A 17527-nucleotide genomic window follows, 5' to 3' on the forward strand; every position below is an offset into this window, starting at 1 on the left:
TACTTAAAAATAAGACAGTTAAAATGGCAGGTGCGAATATTCATTCTGGGTTTACAATTTACCATTTTTAGGTCTGATTAATATAAGTGAGCATGAAGTGCAAGATTTTCAAAGATGCTTATACATAACGTCAACTAATATCATTCCTTTCACAGTAGTTCTCTCTTTGCCTAAAAGCACAAACGCATACTGACAATGCACAGAACCCGATAAGGAGCAAGAAGACATGAATAATAGACTCATAAGGATATCCACATGAATTTCGTTTAATATGTCCATAAAAAAAAACATCTAATTAAATCCTCCATGCGAGATTATCGAAATCATCATCTACTCATCATCCTCCTCCTCGTCATCTCCCCCGGACGCCTTCTTAGATGCAGCCTTCATGTTCTTACGCTTCACCCTTCCCGGCCTACCTCCACCAAGTGGACTCGATAGGGCGAAATCAACGTGCTTTTGGCTGTCAACACGAACCATAAATGATGGCACATCGACGATCTGCTTCCCAACCCTGAATAACGAACGTAAAAGATATGATATACCCCGCAGTTATGGAGGATACCCCTCGTCACCTCCACTTCTTTAAGAAAATGCAACCTAATGATCTACAATCGACATTCAGATGCTGCAAGTTCATGTGCATTTTGAGAGGGAGCGAGAAATAGCAAAAAAATCTGAACAGAAAAACTAAATTCCGGCAGAGTGCGTCGAGTCATAGACATTGAAAGATCATTCCTTACCTCAAACCCTAACTTGAGACAACTGTGCCTAAGCACCGACTGTTCAATCAACCAAAAATCAACATCTAAAAATCGTAAACCAACCTGATGTGACGCTGCTTGATCAAAACTCGAGCATGATGAATAGACTTCGCCATGCCAGACTTGAAAACGATGGTCTGCAGCCGTCGCTCCAAGAAGTTCTCCACGGTGAGCGCGAGTACATAATCGAGCTTGCTCTGGTTCTCATCGAGAAGTCCATACCTGTTCATGCGTCGTAGCAGGGCCTCTCCCTCGAAGATACGACGGGTGTTTTTCTCATCCAAAGTAAGCAACATACGGGCATTGTTACGAATACGGCTTAGGGCATACTGAACCCTCCACAGCTCACGCTTGTTGCGGAGACCGTACTCTCCGACCAACTTCAGCTCCGCATCAAGACGCTCTTTCTCGAAGGGCCTACGGGGCTTCTTAAAAGTTTTTCCATCTATAAAAAGAACACGAGACAGAACCAATTACAAATTCACATTCCAAAGATTACCACAATCAAGCCCTAATCTACCTCAGAAATGAGGTCCAAAACCCTGAAAATCCAGATCACTCGTTGAAGGTCATGCGGTGACTCGATTCATAGGGGATTTTTAAAGTTCCAAGGCTGTACGGTCCAATTCAGATTTGTAGCAAAAAAGACTTTCCTAGGACCGGCGCAGTGTGTGTTCCACAGTGCACAGTACACATGTAGATGGCATTCACTATGTGATGATAACAAACACGAAGCAAACAGGCAGAGATGATCGAGGCTTACAATTGCGGAAGGAAGCGACGTGCACCATTTTGGTGTTGAAACTAACGGAGCTTCCACCTCGCAGGAAACGCAGGCGCGAAAAGGAGGATCCGTAGAGCTCTCGTCAGCTCTTCAATTACACGGACCCCAACCCACCGAGCCCTAATTCTGGGTACATCGGAGAAGACATCCTTTGTCCGTCCGATCAAGTCACGAAATCTACGGCTTCAAATTGTGAACGATAAATTGAGGATATCGTTGACGGAAAACGAAAGGGGCCGTCCGTATACAGCAGTTTGCGATCCGTCGGACGATTTTCCATATGCTTGTGGATGTCACACGAAAAAGGCCCCTCCCTGCTTTTACTGTTAAAGTATAACGAAAAAGGATTTATATGCCTTTTTTTTAAATATAAATTATAAGACTAGAAAAATAGGGCCCACACACACCCACCCATATATTGCTACATACACTACATAAAATGGCTTGGGTAGAGAATAAAAATGTAATTGCTGATATATATATATATATATATATATATATAAATTATGCTAGCATTGTAGGTTGATAGTAAGTATATCTGAGTTGAGTGTCAAATCTGTGCTTTTATAATATTGATTTATAAAAGTTGTACCTTGAATAAGTGCAAATTGTTTTTGGTGACATTTTCCTGAATATAATAATTATTATTTACTTATTTAGACGTGTATAATGACTTTAAATTATATTTTTTGCTCTGAGTATTACAATTTGTTGACGATCATTCAGAGAAATACCAATTTTGATACTACATCAATTACATCTTGAGAGCAAGTATGCATCTATTATATAACCACAATATTAAATAGAAATATAATATAGATATTTACTTATTTATTTATCCACAATTGCCCTGGAAATAATTAAAATTCAGTCTGGGTATTATATCTTTGAAATGTTCATATTGAAACTTTAATTTCAGTAAATTTTGTTGGTGACAATGTAATTATAGTTTAATTTTCAATTTAAGATTTATTAATAAAACAATTAGAATATTGTCTCTCTACAATAGGAAGAATTCAGATGTAATTATCAAATGAAACGTAATAATGAGCTATCTAAAGTCTTTAAATTGTGTGCAAATAAACATTGCTGTTACGTAAGCATCTCTCTCTCTCTCTCTCTCTCTATATATATATATATATATACATACATACATATTTGACTTGCAAGATGGTTTCTAATGTCTGAAATATACAATTATACAAAAGTGCACAACGGTATGTTGATGCTTTTATCTACAAATTGGATCAAATTAAAAATATTTATATTAATGTAATGTTACATAAAGAACACAAAAAGACTTGTTATTTTGGCATAATTGTTCTGTTTACCTTAATCTACTGACAAGGCTTTCAAATTTTAAAGTCTTAAAAAGTTGAAATATATACATATAGATAGATAGATAGAGAGAGAGAGAGAGAGAGAGAGAGATGGAGAGAGAGAAAACAAATGGATTGGAGTCACCAATAACATGTTGAAAGGTGTTTGAGTAATATATTACTAGATCCATGCCAAAACTTATAGTAATATCACAACAAAAACACATGAAAAGAATAAAATATTTTTTAATTTATTCTATATGATCCAATATTAAATCTTTTTTTTCTATGCATGAACACTTAACAAAATTAGTATTTTCTAAATGCATTTGTAACATGTATAGCTTTTGTATATTACATATTTTATGACGTATATCAAATTAGGTTGTAATAAAAGAATTATATTTAATGAGATCCACAGCAATAAGAATTTTTGACATCTTATTTTTTATTCAATCGGGTTGATTTTTTTTACTATTATAGTAACAAAAATACACGCGTCTTGTTCTTACAATAGTAAATGTTGCCTTTTGAGCCTAAGTATCTCAAAATTACAAAGAGCCTTTATTGCAAAGGGAAGATCTTCTGTCTTTCTATTTGGTTAATCACATTGGGATCTTTCCTTTTTCACTTTGACACTACTTTAAAAAAAATGTCGTAACTTCCATAAAAAAACCAAGACATATTTTAATGAACTTAGCAACTAAAGCCATTCAAATTCGTCAAGACAATTTTCAGTTCTCACTAACATAAATTGTTGTTAGTATATGTAGATATACACGTATAAGTAAACAAGTATGTTTTTTTAAAGCACGAATTCCTTGGATAGAAGTATTCTCGTAGAATGAAAAAAAGAAAAAAGAAAAAAGAAAAAAGAAATTCTATGCATCTAATGGTTCTTAAATAATGACAATAACAATATTTATAGTCAATGATTGTTTTTTTCTTTTTTCATCCATTAAGTACATGGATTTGGAGTTCATGTTATTTTTAAATTTAAAAGTAGCGAAAAAAATTAAAATATAGGAAATTTTAAAAGTTAAAGTTTCACCTCAAACTTAGTAAGTAAACAGCCGTCGGCGATAGGCAAGTTGACCCTAAGACCAATGGCGGAGGGGACCGACCTGCACCGCAGACCGAGGCGTGGGCATAGAGCCACAACGGTAAGTCAGCCACGTTCACACCGTCGACTCTGTGAGCCAATGGCCACAAAGCCAGGGAGAGGCGGGTGGACCCATGAGCGCACCCTGGCACCAACCCAACCCGGCCCAGCACAGCCCAGCCCCGGGAGGGTATGAACAAAGCCACAAAATAAGCTGGGCCCCACTTCAAACGTTCCCCACAACCGTGTCGTCCGTCGCCTCCCTCTCCCGCCATGCTCCCGCGCCACGCATTCCGTTCCCTTAGCCGCGAACTCATGTTCCAAACCCTCGTTCCCTCCATTCCGCAAGGGGGAAAGGGGGACGGGTGTGGTGGCCCAGCCCGGGAAAGAGAAAGAAAAAGAGAAAGGAATAAAAGATAAGGAGGGCGTGGAAGGAAGGAAGGCAGAGGGAGGGAGGCGGGGGGGGGGGGGATGGGGAGAGAGGGGAGAGGGAGGGCGAGAGAGAGACGGCCTTCTTCTGGTCCTTTCTTCCTGTTGTCTTTGTTGTGTGCTTCTGCAATCGACGTTGAGCCTGCACTCGCATCCCGGAGACGAGCACGCCGTGAAGGGGTTCGAGTTCGGCGTCGGCGTTGGAGCGTCAAAGCGCGCACGTGTAGGGTGTTCTTGCGTGGCCATCGGTGCCGGGAGGCGCGGACAGTGCAGTTTGGAGTTGGCGGTGGCGTTGGTTGGATGTCGCGTGGTGGACTTTTCCCCGGACTAATGAGGCGTGCAAGAATTGGAGTGGCATGGTGGCAGGATTTTCCTAGCGTTGTCGATTTGAGATAGGGTTGAGGGAGCGTCGCGCGGCGAGGGCGGGTGCTGCGATCGTGAGAGGAGAGTAAGAGAGCGGGGTAGCGCCTGAGAGCGAGCGAGTGCGGGCGTGAGGATGGGAAGAGGGGAGGTAGCGCTTGGTTTGATGGGAGTGAAATTGCGTCTTTTAAAGTGGAGGAGATCGTTGCGCGGCATCGCGCTGCTTTGAGAGTCTGATTCAGCTGCGGCGAAATCCTTAATGAGCTACTCTTGCGAACCATTCCGGTGAGTTGGTGCGCGCTGCGGGAATTTGCTTGATTTTGCGTGTGCTCGCTTTGATTGAATGTGGGATAGGTTGCGACAGCGCGCTGTGAGTAGTGGCGTGGGGAGGAAGTGGGCGTTTTCGTTGTCTTTTGGCATCGTACGATTGCATTCTCTATGTCACTACTTAGTTTACATTGCCATCAAAATGTGCAATCCACGTTTTAGTACTGAAGGGGCGTTTAAGCGGGGTATGTCATATGGAGATTTTTTGGTTCTATGTCGTCGACTTTGATGGCCTAGGGCCTGCTGAAAGAGATTCTGGCTTGAAAATTATTTTCGCTTACATGTTTACTACATCCATCAGGCAGTGCTGTCTGCACTCGTGTAAATTCGGCGTGTTCCGGGTTGTCTTTCGGTAGGGGATTCATGCAACAGCTTTGAAACATTTTTGAGGAACTTACAAGCTGCGCGACTCGACATTGATGTCGTCTGCGGCGAATTGCGACATTGTTGATGACAGTTTCTGTCACGATCGTATGCATTTTAGAGTTTAGAGTGAAACATTTGCGTATTCTGCCTTTTGCCAATCTACAGTTCTCCGCTGCGGATATTGACACCCCTACACTTAATCGAGAGTTTCAATATCTGTGTGCGAATTTGCCTAAGTTAATGTAGCTGGTCCGCTTCATTGCCCTTGAATTGGAAAACCCAAAACGCGGAAGCATTACTACGCAGGAACACTCGTGTTGCATTGCCGCTAGGGGGGGGGGGGGGGATGCTGTTTGACTTTTGGTCTCGAAATTTTTAATTCCGCGACCAAACCATCGATTGAGTTTTATTATCATATGACTGGTAGCCCATTCTAATCCTTGATACCGGAGGCTCAAGCTTGTGGTTGCCCAAAATTTGTGAAGCAGATTAGAGAAAATAGAATTCGTTCGCGCGTTCGGGATCTCAGAGAGCCGCTTGCTTATGGCGGCAGAAGAAGGGATTACAGATGTTGGCCAATCTCTTGAGACAATCACCTCCCCGAGTAAGCGGGAGCCATTTGAGGGTGCGGAGAAAGAACCTGCTCCATTGACTCCTGAAAAATTAGACATTGTTGATAAGGATACTATGGATGTAAGACTACGTGCAATTGAAAGCAAAGCTGACGGGAATCAGTTCTGTACCTCTCCACCTGAACCATCGATTCCTGACAGCTTGTCTTTGGGCGTATCAGAAGCCATTCCATCAGGTATGCATAACGTCTTATTACGTTTTTAGATTTATTCCATATTAGGTCTATGTACCTCTGATTTCGTTTCCGTTTAATCTCTAGGGATAATCTACAGAAGCACAAGTATAGAGTTGATTCTCAAGTTCAGAATTTCAAAGTTGTTATGACTATTTTGTTTCTTTCATTTGTGATATGAAATGAAATTGCTAGAATTAAACATTCCACAAAAGAAAACTCTTTTTATCCTATATTAATTAAATTATTCAAGTTTGAATTTTCTTTGAAATCCTAATTTGCTATCTTTTAATCTGTAGGTGGTGTTGAAGCAAGTGATTCTTCAACTGGAAAGCCCGAGGTTTGTGTGTTATCAAGAGTAGCGGAACGGCAGTTGGCGAAATGTAGTTTGACTGCTGAGGATTGCAATTTGAGATCCACACCTTTTGGAAATCGACGCCTTGTAAATAGTGTGCTTGCAGGTGGCCTTGGTGTGCTGGTGGAGGCTGCACAGGTATGCCCCATACGTGTATCGCGTTCGTTTGATCGTTTTTTATTTTTATTTTTATTTTTATTTTATTCTTCATCCCTGCCTGGTGAGTTTTGGTATGTGCTATGACTTTTCTCTGCACGGCTTTTCCATCCTCAAATCGTTTTTGAAACGTATTTCGAAGTCTCTGTACAAGTTTATTCGTGGGATTCTTTGCAGGTTGCATCAGGTTCTTCTTTTTCAGCCAAGAAGAAGCATCCTGAAGGACATGGTCATGTTGGGAGTTGTTACGGTGCAGTTTCAATGCCTACAAAGAGGAAGGCGTATGACAGACAAGTTGAAGTAGCAGTCCCCAAAAGAAAGGTCATAAGACGTGGCCATCGCAGGTCCTTGAGTTCTGGTATGGAGTCAGAGTGTGGTGAGGCAGCAGAAAGCGAGTTCTCACGGGCTCATGTATCAGTCCCTGTTATGCAAATATCGTGTCCATTGCGAGGAAGTTGGAATCCTCAGATCTTACCCAGCAAAGAGGATGGTAACAAGGATGTCGGTTCTGCTAGCAGCTCCCCTTGTAGTGCAAAATCTATATTGTCACCTGGTTTAAAGAAGGGGATTGGTTCCAGATGGGGTCACGACGAAGAGACAAAGCCTCCACGACCATCAGGTGTTTTGATAAGACAAGGGGATGCGGGGGTTGCCAAAGTTGCTGTTGCGGTCGTCGAAGAATCATTTGACTTTGACAGTGAGGAAACTGATGACGATGCACCACCTTCGAAGGCCACAAACGAGCCCAGCGCTCTCGTACAGTCGAAACGAGGACGTGCGCAGGCCTTGCCTTCAAGATTCAAAGACTCAGTGGTTGAACCTTTGAAGAAAGGAGCCAAGGTCGCGAAAGGCCAGTCTCACGACGTAGAAGTCCGGGATGGCACACCCATGTGCTTACCCCCAAATTTGAAGAAGCGTGTGAAAGGTGTCGGCCAAGAGACCAATGGCCCTGCTCATGTTCTGAAGAAGGTCCGCAAAAATCAAGAACACACGATCATTCCTGAGGTGTCCTTGGATTATCATGCATTCGGTGAGTTCGGGAACAGAAAGGATAGCCCGTCAAGATCATTTCAGGGACCTGGGGAGCTGGATGGTCTGGACTCTGAACTGAAAGGAAGCAGAGGTACCAATTCGTCTGATGCGTACAGTCTGGAAGATTTCGATTTAGGAGAGATTGTCTGGGCAAAGTCCGGAAAAAGAAACGATCCTGTTTGGCCTGCCAGGGTTATCGATCCATTTAGAGAAGCCCCGCCCATGGTCCGTGAGTTGTCGTTGCCAAATAGTCTGTGCGTCATGTTCTATGGGCCATCATCATCTAAAGGAAAACATTCACGGGTACGTATAATTATTTTTTACAACGTAGAATTATATTTAAAGAGCAACTTCATAGTAATGTGTATCGCATTTGGAAGGTTTTCAGCTTTAGCTTGAAAATTGCAGTTTTTTTTAGTGGGCAGATGGAGTATTGGTTTTGGTATTGATACTCACGTAGCTCTTATTTCTGCAAAGGTTATCTTATCTTGCTCAATGTCTTTTCTTCTATTAGAAATTTTCCTGTTTGCCTCAGGGTACAACTGGACTTTAATAAACGTTTTGATCACCCTGAAACAGGATTATGCTTGGGTGAAGCAAGGAATGATATTTCCCTTCAATGCCTATTTGGAAAGGTGAGTTGCTACGCTTGACAATATAACTGGTTCAACTGTCCCCTAGATACTCCTGTCTTAGTTAATGTTGAGCATCTGTCTTTCATGACATCGCAAACGAAATATAGATTGCGCACGTTGGTTCTTATCAGATGTGATTAGTCATGCAGTTGCATTTTCGGGAACTATCTTCTACAGTTGCACTTGTTTATATTTCTCTTTGCAGTGCATAATGATACTGCCGGTATTTTCAGATTTCAGTCGCAAACTCAACTGAATAGAAGTCGCCCAGTTGATTTCAGACAAGCCATTAGTGAAGCTAAACTTGCTGATCTGGGTTATGAGGAGGGCCACGATGCCTTACCAGGCAAAGTGCATCCTTCCATGGCTTCGACTGTGACTAGATCTTCTGTGTTGGAATCAGAAGAGCCAGAAGATGATGTTTCTATTGGGTTTGAAAAGTCGATGCAGAGTGCACCTGTCAAGGTACACCACAAACTTGCTCTAATGAGCAACAGTTGCTTTTGATAAGAACATAACATAAGAAGTACATCATTTGAAGTTCAATGTACGTGGATAAGGATGGTTAGTGCTTAATTTTATATTGCTTCCACTGGCTTTTATAATTGTACAGGCAACAGCTGGTAGTGGGAAAGCAAAACGAGTTTGTCCTGGTTGTGGAGTTCAATTATCCGTGGGTAAAAAGGAATCTGCTAAGGAAACCCCACTTTGCAAGCACTGCGTAAAGGTAAGGAGACCTTAGTACACATGAATATTTTTTTCTTCGTTGATTTCCCCGCTCTATATGATTGCGTACTTCTGCCTTTGATCACTTTCTGGACCTTTCACAATTTTTTACCACAATTTTGATTTAACTGCTTTCTGTGCAGCTATACAAGTCAAAGCAGTATTGTGGCGCCTGCAAAAAAGTTTGGCTTCCGAATGACAAAAGCAGCTTTGTAAGTACCGTTAGCTCTCAGGTTGGCTTTTCTTTCCTGTTCCATGTTCCCAATCTACATTGGGATATTTCTTTAGGAATTTAATTTGCTTACTCCTGTCATGTTTTGTGCAGGCACAATGCGATTCATGCCAGATTTGGGTGCATGCAGATTGTGATAAGCTTACAGCCAAAAAGTTAAAGGTTGGTAATGGTTGTACCTGCACATGGTATAGGAAGATATACTCACAACATGTCAGATGTTTTTTCTTTCTTCTGGTACTGCAAGAGGAAATGGATGATATATTGTTACGTCAAAGCTTATATTTTCAGATCATCTCATGCGACGTGCATGCCGTTCTCTTACCATATCTAGAGCCAGTGATGAGGAACTTCTTACTTTTTTGTCTTAAAGAAATCAGTGAAAAAACTTGAATTTTTTCCTGTGCAGGAGTTGGCTGAAGGAGGTTCATATCTTTGCCCAGAATGCAGAAAGTTGCATGGCTCAGGAAATTTGAAAAAGCGCAAATTAGCTGACAAGTATCTCTCTCCCCTTAATCATTTTGAGCTTCGTGGGAATTGTCGAATATATTATTGGAGTTTTTAGAGGGACCTGGAAGTTCGCTTCTGCCGAACGTTATAATAGTGATAGTAGGTCTGATTTCGGTAACTGTTTGTATTGAGTCTTTGCCTGGTGCTTCTTCACTGTACGTGGGTCTCTACTTTTTCATAGAAAGCCTTGTTGAAGTCTCTACTTTTGGTATGGCTGCTTTAGTGTCGTCTGAAGCTAAGCTTGAGCATGTGGTTGTTACTAATCTTGACTGTTCAGTATAGTTGACATCGAATATGCGATAATGAATCTTAATTGTAGGTGTGTTTAACGGAATAATTAATACTATTTTCAGGAACATTCTTATTGAAACTTAATGAATATCCCTGGAATGACTCCTTACATATTTGATTTTGCTGGATTCAGGATTGGGACAGGCCCTACCTCATATATTGTCCCTGAGAGGTTGGCTGTTATCTGCACGCATGTAGAGGGTGATTACTTGCCAAATAAGCACGAGTGAGTTTTCTTTGCAAAGGCTATGGATATGGAAGCTAACGATTGGCTGTATCTCAGGACTAATTACTGCTAGAGGATTGAAGTTTCTAGGCTCTTCCTAGCTTGAAGTTGGCGTAGCTATGTTTATGTGGATGCTGACGCCAATGTTTGCTGTTCTTAGACGCGACTGTAGGAAGTTATCACGCCGCCGTCCCAGTTCTACCTCTACTAAGCTGTTCTTTGCTTTGTTAATATTCAGGGTTATCTGCAAGTGTAGTAGCTGCCTGGGTACTAAACATCCCATGAGGCCATCGGAGTGGGAACGTCATACAGGATGTCGGAAAAAGAAGTGGAAAGAAAGCATTCGCGTGAAAAATCAGGAACAACCTCTATTTGCATGGGTGGGTTTCATGTTCTTCATTGTATATTTGAAATAAAAGATTGGATCATGGTTTTGTAACTTACTATAGAAAAATGGAAATTCCGGTTATCACAATGTGGCCTAACGTGCACAACATCCATATTGTAGGTCTAAACTTAGGCTGCAGACTCATGTTCATGTCTTTGTATAGCTCTCGTTTCAGGTTGAAAATCATGGCCTTTTCTCGAGTCTGGGTGAGCCTTGGGTTTTTATTGTAGGACTGCAAGCTTTATGAACTTATATTGCTGACAATTTCTTTGACGATGCTTCTTGGTTGACATGTCACGCAGTTGAAAGACATGTTGAGTAATGGCGCTATTGGATTGGCCTTTGAAGGACCTGATCTCGTTCCAACCAGAACCAAGGAGCAGGCACTGCTTGCCACTCTTGATCGTAGGATCACTTCTCATTACTTTTGTGAGCCTTAAATGTTTTATTGCACAACAGCTTGCAAGTACAGATCCTCTGGTCGCAGTTACAATAAGCAACCTTTCCCTCTGCATATTCTATCGTAATCTGCAATACTATTGCATACTCATCCATATCTAGCTTCGTTTTACGGGGTTCTAGTTTCATCGAATTTGTGCTTTATCTGCTTTCTGTTTAGAGTCGTTACAGTACTGTTCTACTTTGGCGCTAACCTATTTTAAGTTTGATCCAAGGATCATTATGCCTAAGAACATTCTTTATGCTGATTGTGTTTTAACAAGGATGTTCATTGCTGAACAGAACCGTATGAGCCTGTGGACACTACCTGGACATCAGAGAGATGTGCTGTGTGTCGTATGGTTGAAGATTGGCACCATAATAAGATGATTATTTGCAATCGGTGATACATCTTGTCATGCTCTTTATCTTGCTCACATGATCTGATTAATTGCGGTTCTGCTTTGTTTTTTTGAAATTTTTCTTCTGATACTTAAGTTATTTCTTTTCTTCGGTCAAGAAGTACAGTCAAAGTGGGGCATGCTAGCTTTTTGTATTTTTGTCCGGGTGTTGAACTATCTCGGTGGTTAAGCGCACTTGCTTCATTGTACAGGTGCCAGATAGCGGTACACGAGGAGTGCTATGGTGTAAGGGCATCAGATAGTGTAGGATCATGGGTATGCAGAGCTTGTGAAACCCCAGACGTTGAGCGAGAGTGCTGCCTGTGTCCCGTTAGGGGTAAGTGCCTCATCTTTCTGGTTTAATTTACTTAGTAGTACTTGGCTTTAGTTTGTTTATTCATCCCCTTATTATCTAGTTTTAGAAGTATGTGTTGATCGTATGCATTAAACTTCGAGTAGCTTCCCAATTGCGTATTTAGTATACGTGCACAAGTTGATATATTTGTTTCGTCAGTTCTTAAATTCATCCTGCTAATTGGAAGGTATGTTAGATATGACGGTAGTTGCACTTAGGTAGTAATGATAATGAAACATAGTGTGCGAGATAGTAGAAAAATTGTTTATAATTGAGGCAGTTGGAAGTACCACGTGACAATCATTTTCTCTTGACAGGTGGGGCATTGAAGCCGTCGAATACTGCGAATTTGTGGGTGCATGTGACCTGTGCATGGTTTGTACCCGAGGTGAAGTTTAAGAACATTGTTAAAATGGAACCCGCTGAAGGCCTCACCAACGTACATTTAAGTACGTTTCAGCAGGTAAACTTCTAGATATTTATATTAGCACTCCAGACTAGTATAATTCGTGTGTGGTGAAAGGTACAAACACACACATAGAATCAGATTGGGCATACTCTATTACGATTCAATGTAGGATAATTTTGTGGGTTCCTCAAATGAGGATTTTTTGTTACAAGCTGGTACTTGATTTTTCGATTGACTCTGATCTATTGAGTGCTTTTGCAGAAATGTGGAATATGTAAACAAGTTCATGGTGTCTGTGTATCTTGTGCCCACAAAAATTGCCGAAGATCGTTTCATATCATGTGTGCATTCAAATCTTGCTACCACATGGAGGTATGTTCTTTCGTGGAACATCTACAGCATGCAGTTCTTAAGTTTTATTTTGCCTTCTGTGTTCCTCATATCATAACAGGGATTTGTTTTGCAACAGATTCCACCTTTGCTGTAGCCATAGATTTCTTTTTGTTTGATTTTGTAATGAAATGATTGGGGCTCGTCTTTGTTTATTGGATTTATGGTTCTCTCTGATGCCAATTGTTGAGGAGGTTCGTCACTAGAAGTTTTTCTGTCTGCCAGTGTCAATTTCACCCGATACCATTGTTCGACCGATCCTTACATGAGATTTGTCTGCTAAAGATACCTATTCGGAGTCCCTTGAGATGGTTTTCAACTTCTCTTTGAACCTGAAAAATTAAGCTTTGTTTTTTTTTTTTTTTTTTTTTTTTTTTTTTTTTTGTTTTTTTTTGTTTTGTTTTGTTTTTTTTTTTGGCTTCTGTGAATAATTCAGATGTTTGTTGAACTTGAAGGCATTGTCATTGTATATGTGCAGATGAAGGCGGTGACTAAAAATGGACTTGAAATGACACAGATGAATCTGTTTTGCAGCATACACAGGTGAGTTTATTTTGTCTTTGATGATCAGGAAGGCTCGCCCTGCTGGATGTTTAGTTTCACTGATATTATGCACATTGTATGTGCTGTTCCAGTTCTTACTTCGCAGTTTGTCCGAGAGTTTCTGATTATTTGATTAGGCAGAAACTCAGATTTGGGTAGACTCACGAAAATCAGCTTTGCAGAACAATCACTGAAATTCGTTGCGGGGGTTACAAATGAATGTCCTTGAATGTGAAAGTCGAGCAGTTGTATAGAAGTGTGATTATGCATGTTTATGTCTCGAGTATTGCGTGGTGCAGGACTCCAAATCCAGACATGCACCTCATGTTAAAATCACCATCGGGTAAGATCCCCGTTAAAAGGGACGCGGCACATCCAAGTGGGTCGGAGAGTGTTGTTAGTTTATTTGGAGGTTATGCCTCAGGTACTGGAAACACATCGTTGGAGCACACCAGAAGTGTCACGAATTCAGTAGCAGCAAGATGTCTGCCTTATTCCACCTATGACGCGAAGGCCAAATATAAGGTATCTTTTGCTGGGGTCCTGACAACTCCTCCTCATTGACCTCGTTTTGTTTTTCAGACTATGTACTGAACTCTTTGGCTGTCAAGAAAATAAAGTGAGATGAAGTCCATCTCCGAATGTTTGTTCAACTTAATTGGATAATCTCTTGGGCCTCATCTTTCTAAGTGAGCTAACAGCTACGAGGTGCAACAGAAGCGAGGAAAAGCTATCGCATATCGAGTGTCGGGTGTCAGCTGGAATACTATTGAGAACATCAATAGTTTGAGGGTGAGGCTATATGCTTGCAGTTCGATCCTACTCAAGTTTACAGTTCAGTTTGCGTGGATAGTTTTGTTTCGAAGAAAAATATTTAGCCACAGTCATCATCAATGTGCTTTCGCACTGACTCTTTCCTAAACTAACACTCTATTCTTCTTCTTCTTCTTCTTCATTCATTTATTTATTTAATTGTAATAATTATTTTTCGTCTGCCTCCAATTTGTATATCCTTAGGTGACTGTATGTGTTTTTATAGTGCAGCCTTGAGAAGGGTTAACCCGTAGGACGTTACGTTGCTTAATATGTGTTGGCTGCATTGTAACAGGATTTTGCTGTGCTGGACCAGCGAAAGGTCTTCACAAACGAAGAACGGCTTAAATTCCTCCAGGTACCACTTGAGTTCTCAGACATTCATTTGTTGCAATCATAGGTGATGCTGTTTCAATTACTACTGCGTTACAATATTAAGGCCATACCCCAATGTATCTTAGTCTTGATACATTGAGAAACGTATTCGATTGCCGTGTTTAGGTACTGAATTAGATACCTAGAATCTGTTCCATGACACGTACAGTATTTTATTGCAATGTAGATCTGTTTTTCCTAAACAAAGTTGCAATAATGGCGGTATTCCTGATATGCTTTTGGTGTCATTGGTATGCTTTTTATCATTTTTTTATTTGACGGTAAGAACATACCTCTCTTTGTAGGTTCGATTATAATTTGAAACCTTGACCAGTTTTTTTACCCTAAGTAATGATCTTCCCGATCCTGGCATTGAATTCCTTCTTGGTACTGAACTGCCATACTATTTTGTCCTTACAGAAAACAGAGAAGAAAACTGTATGTTTTGGCAAGTCTGCAATTCATGGATGGGGCCTCTTTTCTCGACGTGCAATCCAGGAGGGAGAAATGGTAACTTTAAATGACTGTATTTTAGCTTTCCTATTCAATTTTATTCTAATTATTCAGAAGGTTGTGAGTAGAAATGATATTCAGCGATTAAGTGGTAGAATGCTCATAATGCCTGGTCCTTAAACCATCACCACCTAGGAGTTTGTTCGTGCATAAGCCATCTAGAACGGTTCCCGGTTTAAAGTGACAATCGCAGTACCTTCACCTTAGACACTGCCGTGAATAAGAGTTCCCATATGAACTTGTGTATTTTTCTTTTCCTGTACGCTTCTTTTCACATGTTGTAAAGAATATCCGTACCAATATATTATGATGTTCTTGGTATTTAGGTTATAGAGTACAGAGGAGAACGTGTGCGTGGCAGCGTTGCAGACCTTCGTGAGATCCGGTACCATAAGGAGGGAAAAGATTGCTATGTACGTTTTGTCGTTTACTTTCGATCTTATTCTTACATGTTACATGTTTTACCTTGTTTTCTTTTTTTACATTTGTATGATATAGGGGCCCTCGCCTTTTACATATTTTTATGTCGCGTTGGTGGGTGAAGGTTACACTTGTGATTTAGTCATGCAATTTTCTAGCAATTATTAGGCATGTCATTGATATGTTTCTATTATGAATTTATTCTGAAGTTTCGTTATTTTTCTTTATCTCTTTGTTCCAGTTGTTCAAAATTAACGAGGAGATTGTTATTGATGCCACCGACAAAGGCAACATTGCACGTCTTATTAATCATTCTGTAAGTTACTGTTAACTTATTACCAATACCACAGGATCATTAGATGTGTCCCTTTCTTTTAGGTTTAGGATTATCGTCAAGAAGGTATCTTTGGTGAGAAGACACTGAGGTTGTTTTATTTTGAAGTAATTAATTAATTTCACTTATCAGAGTATTTTGAGAATCGATGATATTGTCGCTGGATTTTGAAGTATGAGGACAAACAACTGACATGCAGTCCCACTAGTAGTACACAGTGTTTCATGAAACAGTGAATCAGATCATGCTAAGCTTCATAGGATGATGTGTATAATATTTTCTTTTTAATTTTGCTTTTAAAATAACCTCCCATGTAGACTGTTCAACGCTGCTCTCAACCTTGGTTCTCCTCAGTTTTGGTGTAGCTATGTCATCAATGTGATACCTCCTCACGTTAACATCATTTGCGAATATTTCAGTGTGATCCGAGCTGTTACGCTAAGATTCTCGACTTTCAGAGGGATGATGGGGAGGGAGACAGCCGGATTGTTCTCATTGCACGAAAATACATTGCAGCTGGAGAGGAACTGACGTAAGCAAATTTTATTCTCTAATTCCCTCACGAACTGTTGAAGTAGCAGCTTTCATCTTTCTGGATAGAAATTTTCATGTTGCCAGAGTCGTTTAATGTCTACATCATGTCTCGCATACAGTAGGTCATAGTTTTGAGCCTAGCTTTCCCAGTTATACCTTGGATGTCAATGACTGCCACATAGATATGTTTGGTTCTCTTTATTTACCTACTGGGGTTTGAGTTGTCTTGTTGCACATTTTTATGTCCGCTTTTTCTTACGATTTTTTTTGTCTGGATACATGATCTATGGGTTGTAGATACAATTATCGATTTGATGAGGAGGATACACAAAAAGTGCCGTGCCTTTGTGGATCATCAAATTGTCGAAAATACATGAATTAGGAGATGCACTTTCTTACATTGTTGATGGGAGACCAGGTTATTGCTTTACATAGAACAGGCTTTTTTTAGCATTCTTCTGTGGTTAGTCCTAGACATCTGAGTAGAAATAAGCAATTATTTTATAGCTTATCTTGCAGCAGATTATCATGTAGGCGTGCATGTTCTTTTCAGAACGACTTTGTGAGCACCAAAGTTCACGTAAGACAGTTCCATGCCCTTAGGAAACTTGAGTTGCTACTGGAACAAGACACTGCAGGTCAATTACCTCGCTCCACCTTTGTATACTTTTTGACCCCTGTAAATTCCGATTGTAAGAGTTGGGCCAGTATTGCCATGAAGTGGGTGATCTCCTTCTCCTATGTTGTACGCAATGATGACCCTATATCGCTTCAGAATCTATTTCATGCAACCGATGTCAAACAGGAAGTTGCCGGATTGAACCTTCCATGTTAACCATATTTTGAGTTTTGTATTTCGTATTGGTAGAGAGAAAATGAGCCAATTTCTTGTAAGATACTGCGCTACTCAAAACTTTCAGATAAAAGAAATGGATTTATGTTGGACCCAAATTGTTGCAGTGACACTAGAGGAGAATTTAGTGAGAATTCTTTTAACCTAAGTCATCTCGGATTGGCATTTCAAAATCACTTCCGAAATGATTTAGGCAAAAACAAAATTCTATAACTAAAACTGCGAAACAACTTCATGTTGTTTCCTCTTCATCTACAGTGTGCATCGCTGGCAAACAAACAAGAATCATCCTCTCGATTTGGTAATTTTGGAATAAAATTCATTTGCAACTGTGTGACTGTG

At 40.4% G+C, this 17527-nt stretch overlaps 2 protein-coding genes across 3 annotated transcripts; one reads left to right on the top strand and one right to left on the bottom strand.

The window, feature by feature from the left end:
- Positions 1-210: 210 nt before the first annotated feature.
- LOC112290887 (small ribosomal subunit protein uS4z) lies at positions 211-1599 on the bottom strand. The gene is made up of 3 exons (XM_024537723.3): positions 1528-1599; positions 828-1209; positions 211-514 (listed from the first exon to the last, which is right to left on the bottom strand). Exons 1-3 carry the CDS (start codon positions 1553-1555, stop codon positions 331-333), a joined length of 594 nt encoding a protein of 197 aa, XP_024393491.1. The 5' UTR covers positions 1556-1599; the 3' UTR covers positions 211-330.
- Positions 1600-4491: 2892 nt separating this feature from the next.
- Positions 4492-17052, top strand: LOC112290882 (histone-lysine N-methyltransferase ATX3). Of its 2 annotated transcripts, none has more exons than XM_024537716.3 (26): positions 4492-5043; positions 5940-6259; positions 6556-6749; positions 6945-8102; positions 8379-8434; positions 8668-8899; positions 9048-9161; positions 9304-9372; positions 9486-9554; positions 9802-9890; positions 10327-10419; positions 10658-10799; positions 11110-11212; positions 11549-11648; positions 11859-11983; positions 12319-12464; positions 12672-12782; positions 13279-13343; positions 13643-13868; positions 14061-14135; positions 14452-14514; positions 14952-15041; positions 15371-15457; positions 15706-15780; positions 16218-16330; positions 16630-17052. In XM_024537716.3, the coding sequence occupies exons 1-26, from the start codon at positions 5018-5020 to the stop codon at positions 16712-16714; spliced, it is 4026 nt and encodes a 1341-aa protein (XP_024393484.1). In that variant the 5' UTR covers positions 4492-5017; the 3' UTR covers positions 16715-17052. The 2 variants fall into 2 exon arrangements, with proteins under 2 accessions (XP_024393484.1, XP_024393483.1); XM_024537715.3 differs by having other exon boundaries at positions 4867-5043; positions 5937-6259.
- The last annotated feature ends 475 nt before the right edge of the window (positions 17053-17527 follow it).

Source organism: Physcomitrium patens, chromosome 13, assembly GCF_059467195.1.
Source record: "Physcomitrium patens ecotype Gransden chromosome 13, ASM5946719v1, whole genome shotgun sequence".
In the NCBI taxonomy this organism is placed as follows: Eukaryota; Viridiplantae; Streptophyta; class Bryopsida; order Funariales; family Funariaceae; genus Physcomitrium; species Physcomitrium patens.

Excerpts from the sequence above, each read along its gene's own strand:
- LOC112290887 (XM_024537723.3), bottom strand. The coding sequence starts at position 1,555 with ATGGTGCACGTCGCTTCCTTCCGCAATT. Across the intron at positions 1,210-1,527 it reads CGTCGCTTCCTTCCGCAATT|ATGGAAAAACTTTTAAGAAG; the intron begins GTAAGCCTCGAT and ends TTCTTTTTATAG. Across the intron at positions 515-827 it reads ATCAAGCAGCGTCACATCAG|GGTTGGGAAGCAGATCGTCG; the intron begins GTTGGTTTACGA and ends TTCGTTATTCAG.
- LOC112290882 (XM_024537715.3), top strand. The coding sequence starts at position 5,018 with ATGAGCTACTCTTGCGAACCATTCCG. Across the intron at positions 6,260-6,555 it reads ATCAGAAGCCATTCCATCAG|GTGGTGTTGAAGCAAGTGAT; the intron begins GTATGCATAACG and ends TTTAATCTGTAG. Across the intron at positions 9,162-9,303 it reads TTTGCAAGCACTGCGTAAAG|CTATACAAGTCAAAGCAGTA; the intron begins GTAAGGAGACCT and ends CTTTCTGTGCAG.